We start from the raw sequence: 9,106 nt of genomic DNA on the forward strand, positions 1-9,106 counted from the left end.
GGAGATATTCCTCGTCAATTACCAATGATGAACCAAACAGCCTCAGGGTATTGCTGATTAATTCACTTAAATGCAGTTAAAAGAACTAGACTTAGGTGGTATTTATTTTTTGACTGAATATTTGGTTTTTTCTATTCAATTGAAAGTAATCTACTGATATCGACTAATATAACTAAATAGAACCTATTGATAACAAGTTTACTTTACTTATATTGATTGATATTTGATATTTTCTATTCAGCCAAAAAACAAACACTACCTTAATCTTGATATGAATATAGATAGATTTATTTCAATGTATTTACATGATGACTGCTTTCAACTCTCAACATTCAGGTAAATCATGAGGAGGAGGAAGAATTTGAGCTTGAGGATTGGCACCATCTTTTACCACAAAAACAGACTTCATTCCCCACTCCTGATGATCCTCAATATGGCAATGCATCATCCATACTCCTGCAAAGTAATACTAGTTAGAAAAATAAAAAATAAAAATTGAAACACCAAGGGACATTAGTTAGAATGGATGTACATATGTATTATAACTCACCCGGGTTATCTGCCCTAAATCTGATGGCAACCCATCCATTCCGAGGAACTCCAACCGTAGTCTGCTCTGGTGGGTCAATAAGATTAAACCTTAAGGGATCTCTTCTAGGATTGAAATTGCCAAAACCCCAGCCAACAACATAAAAACTGTAGCCATGTAAATGAAATGGATGATTGTCACCTTCAAACACATTAGTCCCCTGCAAAATCAGCTCGACCCTTGCATTATACTTGAGGACAGTGACTTTAGTCCTAAAATCCGGTGTCAACAGATTCTGAGGCAGATTATTGCCTGTGTAATTAAAAGCATTGGGCGGTTTACTTGGAAAATCCTTATCAAAAACACCATCAAGTCCGTAATAGTAAGCACGGAGCACGTCTATGGATGGGGTGATGAAACTGATGTTATTCAAACTAGCAGAAAATCGTTTACCATAGGGACCCTCACAAGGTTTACTAGAGCAGTTAACTAGATTGATTGATAACGTGATAAACAATTTGGTGTCTACTTTTAATGGGACTCTGGCCGGATGGTCCTTACTTGCCAGGCTTCTTAGCTTTTTTGTGAACCTTGTTGCTGCCTGAGTTTGGTTGTGAGCAGGGAGATGGGGCATTAGAGGTGATGGAGATCGATGGTACAAGCCATTATACTGTAGGATAGCTGTTGTTATTGTGTTATCAAATTCAGTGTCTACTATAGTAAAATATGAACTGGCAGCCATATAGTAGAGACTAGGATGACGATTTGCTTCTAAAAGAACATCCATGGACTGTCCAGGGGTGATCATTATATAATTTGTTTCCAATGGTTTTGTATAGCATCCATCTGTTCCGACCAATTTCATCTTGTGTTTTGCAATGGCAAAGAAGAGTTTATCATTCATGACCGCATTAACTATCCGAAGTAGGTATCTCTTTCCATGCTCCACTGTCACTTTAAAAGTTCCTAGAACAGGAAATGATAAAGAGTTGGGCATTTTCCTTTTAGTGAGAAAATTAACCACTTTCTCTGAAATGTTTGTTTAGCAGATAAATTTGTACCTGGTTTGGAGCATGGATAGAGATCGCCCGGTTGCCCATTTATCATATAGGCATCTGAGATTAGTGGTCCTCCTCCTGCAATAGTTGCATTTCTTTCTATTTCCATTACATCTTTCTTCCACCACTCTCCTGCACGAATTAAGACACTGTAAAAAAGGACACCAAAATTCATGTATTTAATTTTATTTATACATGCTTCTCACAGCATCATTTAGTTAATTAAAATCTAATGAAGATATCAATGGATTAGGGTCCACCAATTGTTAATTCAAATAGCAACTCATTTACAGTCACATTTGTGCTATATAACATTGATATACATACTGACAGTATGTATATCAATGTTAATGAGCTGCTGCAGTAACAGATAGATATACAAAAATACAAATCGTGGCATCTTTTATGACATCTTTTATATCATCTTTGACTTGTCAACTACACTGCTTACTATTTTCAATAAATAAAAATAGAACTGTTAAAAATATTTCCCTTGCCATGAGATTAAGCCCTAAATATAAGGTAATGATCGAGTCCCCTACCATGCGAATGAGAAGGATGATTAGTTCTTTCTTTGTTTTTTCTTGATGCATAATTTCATTTGGATATGAGACAAAAGAAAATGTTCTGAAAAGACTTGTAAATCAATGAATTTCTTTCTTCTTAATTATTGACTTCGAATATTTTTCTTTCCTATCACTCTTTCTTACAAAACGTGAAAGGGGATGAAAGAGCATACCCAATATGATTAGAACCTCTCCATGAGGGTGGGGAAAGGGGTAAAGGGATCCACGCTTTGGATAAATGATAATTGCTCCATGAACTGTTGCTCTTGTCCATCCGAGGTGTGCATGCCACCACATGGTTCCTTCTTCTGTAGTGAAGTGAATCCTGTAAGTGTACTTCTTTCTGGGCTGAATTGGGCACTGAGTGATATATGCAGGTCCGTCTGACCATGGATTTCTTGGTTGTTTCACTCCATGCCTGCAAAGTTTTCCGTCCATGATTCTCCACTACACAATATATATACATATTCTTAACTACTTAAATGGCCTTATATTTAGGGGCTCATATATGGATTTATAAGAGCATATACCAGTGGAGGGTTATATTATGTTCCCCTTTGTTGTAGACCTTGATTATCATTTTATCCCCTTTTTGAGCTCTCAATGTTGGCCCTGGAAATCTCCCATTCACAGTCAAGATGTGCTTAGTAGTACACAGTCGAGTGTATGAAGATGACTTCACCTGCAAATGAATTAGAATTTACCCATGAAATAGAGATAATGACAGGAATTGTGTCTGAGAGAAAGGGAGAGGGGGAGAGAGAGAGACAGAGAGAGCTAAGCACATACCACAAAAGTATGATGATGGGTCTTTCCATTTGCACTGTAAAACAGAAGTGCATAAAGAACAAAAAGCCCTACCACCTTCACCATGGAAGAGTGCTGCTTAATGGCATCAGGTGGTTTCAAGTCCAGAATGGCTTTCTTCCTTTTTATGGTTGTCTTCTCTCAATTGCTTTCCTTATTTGTTTCTCCAGGTGTTTTTCATGCGGTTGGCACAAAATCCAAATGGATCCTTACACAATTGAGATTGCTTTTGGTTTCCTTAATTTGGATGTGGAATAGAATTTAATGCATGTGGATATTCTCAAAGGGGTCAGATAAACACCCTTATCCGTAAATATAACCCTCATGCTTTCAAAAGTTCATATGACCATTTTTATAAATATCCCCTTCATATTTAGTTTCACTCTAAGCCTCCACTTTTCTCTCATATTTTGTACTTTTTATTATGTAAAGTGACAACTTCTCTCAAAAAGTGACCGAGAAAAATAGAGAACTTCAACTTCTTCCTTATTCTCTTCTAAAACCAATTTTAGTGAAAAGAAACCCTATGAAACACTCCGCACTTCCCTAGTCTTCTTAAAACTAACTTTATTTTCTTTCTCAAAGTTGTCTCCAATCCTATCTCCAAACATAAAGCAACAAAATTTAAAATCTTTGAAGAGTGATAAAACAAAGAGACTCAAAATGAAAGTGTAACACCCCATGCTCCAAGGTCAAGGGTAACCATGTCAATTTTGCGCATACAATAGATACATAAAACATGCAAAATGACTAAGTAGTCAAAACGAACAAAAGAGACAGATTCTCCTTTCAAAGTAAATTCATAGAACTAAAACTATCTTTCTAAGAAGTTTAATGATTCACTTAACTATGAAATATTGATTTTGTTCAATTTAGGCTGATAATTAAAACATAACATATAATCCAAATCAAAATGTCCAAACAAAGGCTTTAAGGATAAACAAAAGTTAAACTAACAATAACCCTTCATAGCCCTATCATCACTCATTATCATCTACATATGGAGTACTTGAAAGGGGTTCTCAAAAGTAAAGGGAGTAAGCTTTGACTCAATAAGGAATATACTAACAATTTCGTTTGTAAAAGTGAATAACCTTCAAACCTATAGTGCATGTAATAACCGGGTATTTTAGACCATGTGGGAATTTAAAGTTTGAAAATTTTTCTAGTTAGTGATGGTTGAAAAGTCAAAAAAACAAGTGTCGAATTTGAATTGGTAAAATTCAAAGAATTTTAGTGGTCTATTGAGAGAGTTGAATTTTGTGTCCCATCAACTTTACCATAGGAAACTTCTTAGGAAGTTAAAAATCAAACTTTACCGAAAAAATAATAAAAATTAAATAAAATAAAATAATTTAAAATTGATAATATTAAATAATGGGAAATTAAAATATTTTTGGGTTGTGTTTAAGAATTTATTATTGAAGTGAATTTGAAAAAAAATAATTAAATAGATAAAATAATAGTAATGAAATAAAATTGATTGGAAAACAAGGAAGAATATATATATATCATGGCTTTGCGAATTTAAAAGGAAAAAAAATAAAAAATAAAAAGAGAAGGAGCAAGGTTGGGTGTTGCAAAGCACTGGCCGTTTGGAAGTGAAAACGCCATTAGCCTTCGGGATGTTGTTTGACCTACCAAATGTACTTCATTTCATGTAAAATTTTAGTAGAATACTCTTTTCGATGTGATGAACATTCCTACAAAGTCTCATTTTAGTTTCAATGGTTGAATTTTCCGATTTGTGGTAAGATGGTTTAACCCTAAAACTTTTATTTAATATTTATTTCTTGAAAAAAAATTGTGGAGTTTATTGTTGGGAGATAAATATGTGTTGATATGTGTTATTTTTATTTTCTTTATGTTATTTGGAATATGATTATTATTAGAGTTATTTTTCTTTTGTGATTTACTAATATTTTTTGAATTTTTGTTATGTTTGTGATGATTTAATAAAAGAAAATTTGTTGTGTCGGTTCTTAGAAATTATTGAGCATGTTGGGAATAAATAAAATTTATACGATTAGGGTTTAGACTATGTTTTGATGAATATATGAATTATTATGAAATTTTATTTATTTTTATGGTGATTTAATTGAAGAAAAATTGTTGTGTTGTTGGTTAGAATTATTGAGCATGTTTGGAGTAAACAAAAATTATATCTTGGAAAAATGTGGATGATGACATGTGAGTTTATTGCATTTCATATGCATCATGGTTGTGTAAAGGAAAATAAAAATTGCATAAAATGGAAAAAGGAAAAGAAATTTAAAAAACATGATGATGAAAAGTAAAAGTGCATGAGAGGCAAATTAAGAAGGAAATGATATCTCTAGTGTGAAAGATAAAGAAATTTTACCCTTGAAAGACTCCAAACAGGGAGTATATTTGGGTACAGACGTGTATCCTTCAATGAAAGCCCGAGAACAACAACGCATTGTATGATTGTGTGTTGCATTCTCACTTGTATTTCATTTAATTGTTAAGAAGTATTTAAGTTGTGTAATTAGATCAAATAAAATGTTAGGGATGTTTATTTTATAGTTTAAATGTTTATTTTGTTTATTCTTGAACCTTAGTGATGCCAATTAACCCCTTTGTATTATTTCTTCTTCATTTCTTTATTTATATTTTGTTTATGTTCTTTTTAGGATATCTTAGATTCATCTTGTTTAATATCTATTATATTTGTGATCATTTTGGTAGTTGAATATTTTATTCATCTCTTTTTATTCAGTTCTCCACATATTTGGGTTATTTGTTTATTATACTCTACATTTTATATGTATACACATTTGCCTAATTTTTTTTGTTCATCTATATGTTTGTCTTTTTTATTTATTAATTTGTTGACGTGTGTTGTCATGTGTTACTATAACTATTGTATTTTGCATCAAGATTTCTATATTTGTATAGTTTTTGTCCTAAATTTTCTATAATCCTGTTTATATTACTCTTGTTGCTTCATTTCATGTTGTCTTAAATTTTATATAATTCTGTGTATGTTAGTCTTTTTGCCTCATATTTCATTTCCTATAGTGTTTGGGTTTTGATTTATATATCTTGATTGAGTTTTTCTTTATTTTATTCAATAAATTTTCTAGAAAAATCCATTTTAATAAAATTTCCTGAAAAATAGTTTTTAACTAGAATTTAGTTTTCTATAAAGTGCAAAAATTTATTTTCTCAATAACCTAAAAAATTGGTTTTTTTTTAATAAATCGAAAAAATTGTTTTAATAAAAGTATCTGGAAGAACTGTTTTAAGAATTTGGTTTAACATAAAATAATTCAATTTTTTTTTAATAAATTCATAAAATTCCTTTTTTAATAAATTAATTTAAGAAATTAATTTTTTAATATATTCAGAAAATGGTTTTTAATTTAATAATCCACAAATTTGATTTCTTAATAAATCTAGAAACTCGTTTCTTTTTAATAGAAATCCTCACAGTTTGTAAGGTCTAAAAAGTTTGTTTATTAAAAATTCTGAAAATTGTGTTTTAATAAATCTTCTTTAGAAAATTATTTTTTTAATAAGTTTGTTTATTAAAAATTCTAAAAATTGTGTTTTAATAAATGTTCTTTAGAAAATCATTTTTTTATAAGTTTGTTTGCAAAAAATTGTGTTTGAATAAATGTTCCTTAGAAAATCATTTTTTAATAAGTTTGTTTGCTAAAAATTGTGTTTCAATAAATGTTCTTTAGAAAATCATTTTTTAATAAGTTTGTTTACTGAAAATTGTGTTTTAATAAATGTTACTTAGAAAATCGTTTTTTTAATAAGTTTGTTAACTGAAAATAACATTTTAATAAATTTTCTTTAGAAAATCACTTTTTAAATAAGTTTGCTTCATAAAATTTCTCAAGTGTTTAAATAAATGTTCTTAAAGTTTGTTTTCATAAAAGTCATTAAAGTTCTTAGATTTGGTTTAATTAAAATTTTCAAAATAAATGTTCTAATAATAGTTCTCAAAGTTATGTCTTTTGAATGAACTTAAAGTTTGTGTCCATGAAAATCTTAAAAGTTTTAGTAAGTGTCTTGATAAATTCTCATAATAAGTGTTTTAATCTTAAAGATTCTCAAAATTCATTTTTCATAAATTCTCAAGGTTTGTTTTAATAAATTCTAAAAGTTGTTTAATAAAAACCCTCAAAGTTAGTCTCAAAAATCTTCAAAGTAAGTAGTTTAATCAAAGTCCCTAAAATTTGTTTTAAATTAAAGTTCACAAAGTTTGTGTTTAGTAAAATTTTCAAAAGTCTACTTAATAAGAGTTTAAAGGTTTTGTTTTAATAAAGAATTCCAAAATACTTTTAATAAAGTTCCAAAATCTGTTTAAAACAAAAATCCTGAAAATTGTTTTAATAAAAATCTAAAGAAAATAAAAGTTGTAAAAATCTCTCTTTTCAAATAAATTTGATTTGGAAATATTTTTCATAAATAAAAATTGTAAAAATTTGTTTTCTTAGTAAATCGATATTTGGTTCCTGTAATTAAAATAAGTAAACAACTTTTCCTTGTAAAAATCACTTTTCCAAAAATAAAATTGATGTTTCTTTATAATTGTGGAATCTTGTTTCTTTAATGAAGTGTAAACCAAAGTCATTTTTTTGTGAATAGAAAATCAAATTGAAACTCTTCTCTTTAGTAAATTCGAATCCAACCAATATTCTTTTAAAAAAATGAAGAAAAGACTTATTTTTGGAATTAATTTTGGATGTGAATAAAAATTGAATCTTTTGTAAATAAATTAAAAGTTTGTGAATAAATAAGTTTGAAATATTTAATTTAGAATTGTTCCCTTTGCAAATAAAATTCTTTTGAACTTCCTTTGAAATGTTGTAACTTTAACAAATAATTAAATTCTATTCTATGTATTTCACATTTATTAATTGTGTACATTCTTTTTTACTCTTTTGTAAATTCTATTCTTTTGTTATGTTCTTTTTTTGGTATCTTTGATTAATTAATTAATCAATTGCCATGATTCCCTCCATTCATTTAGTAAAGACTGTAGGTATACAAGCTTAGAGGGGGTGCTACGGCTTAATCACCGTACATTCTTAATAGGTAATATGACCCTCGGACTTATACTTAAGTTTTTCAAAGACATGCTTTTCCAAAAGTTTAAGGAGTCATTTTTGCTTAAGGTTTTAGTTTCTTATTTTATTTTCCCTTAAAAGATAATAAAAATAAGTGGCAACTCAAAATCTTTATAAAATACAGTTTTTCACTTTAAAAATGCTAGTCTCGTCGTCCAGTGGGGACACAGGTAAAAAATGTGGGTCCACAATGGGTTCCTTAGAAGCTGATGGGTTTGTTTATGGCTAGTACATTGACTTAGGTAATCAATTAAAAGTCACAGTGCACTACCTAGTAATTAGTAGCATTACTTTGTTAAGATAGAGCCCTTAAACGTATGACACTATATAACAAAATTTGGAATTTTTTTTAATAAAGTTTCATTTTTAATAAAGAAATGGAAAAACATAAAAATGATTCAAAAGAATAAACTCTTTTGTTTTCCCACTTCTAACTTGATAGGCACATTGCCCTTAAAGTGTGAAAGAAAAAAGTAAGAATGGGAAGAGTCACCTTAAAAGGAAGATCAACATCCTTTACTTCAAAAAACAAAACCAATGAATAAGGAGAGAAAGTTATAAGATTCATTAAAGGCATGAAATAAAAATTTGACAAAAAAAATAAAAAATGATAAAAGAAAATGTCAATAAAAGGGAGTACAAATGTTAATGGAAAATCATGCCAACTAAATAAGTAGAAATATATATATATATATATATATATATATATATATATATATATATATATATATATATATATATATCCCCATATCTAGGAAAGAAGGGAAAAAGGAATAGAAGTCATTAAGCATCATATATATTCCCTATTGCAATTACCATACCAACTTCAGAAATATTAGTTTCAATAGCATGAATGTTTATTGAGGTTGAAGAGATGACATTATAAACATAATAAGACGCCTTAGTAATAATAGCCATGAGAATATTTCCCACCAGAACTCTAACTTCAACAACCATCTCTCCATGAGTACCACGAAACCTCTTATTTTCCCTTTTATCAACAACCTCTTCCTCCTCTTGCATAAAAATCATGGTAATCTC

General features: G+C 29.4%; 1 protein-coding gene across 1 annotated transcript; it reads right to left on the reverse strand.

The window, feature by feature from the left end:
- Positions 1-325: 325 nt before the first annotated feature.
- LOC117926271 (laccase-14-like) lies at positions 326-3,026 on the reverse strand. The gene is made up of 6 exons (XM_034845357.1): positions 2,943-3,026; positions 2,684-2,835; positions 2,327-2,571; positions 1,591-1,719; positions 551-1,495; positions 326-456 (listed from the first exon to the last, which is right to left on the reverse strand). The coding sequence occupies exons 1-6, from the start codon at positions 3,024-3,026 to the stop codon at positions 326-328; spliced, it is 1,686 nt and encodes a 561-aa protein (XP_034701248.1).
- Between the last annotated feature and the right edge of the window lie 6,080 nt (positions 3,027-9,106).

This window comes from Vitis riparia, chromosome 12, assembly GCF_004353265.1.
Source record: "Vitis riparia cultivar Riparia Gloire de Montpellier isolate 1030 chromosome 12, EGFV_Vit.rip_1.0, whole genome shotgun sequence".
NCBI lineage: Eukaryota > Viridiplantae > Streptophyta > Magnoliopsida > Vitales > Vitaceae > Vitis > Vitis riparia.

What these genes read in the sequence shown, in the direction of transcription:
- LOC117926271 (XM_034845357.1), bottom strand. Translation starts at nt 3,026, where the DNA reads ATGGTGAAGGTGGTAGGGCTTTTTGTTCTTTATGCACTTCTGTTTTAC. An exon ending in AGAGGTTCTAATCATATTGG is followed by an intron (nt 1,720 to 2,326) that starts GTATGCTCTTTC and finishes TAATTCGTGCAG; the next exon opens with GAGAGTGGTGGAAGAAAGAT. An exon ending in ATTTAGGGCAGATAACCCGG is followed by an intron (nt 457 to 550) that starts GTGAGTTATAAT and finishes ATTACTTTGCAG; the next exon opens with GAGTATGGATGATGCATTGC.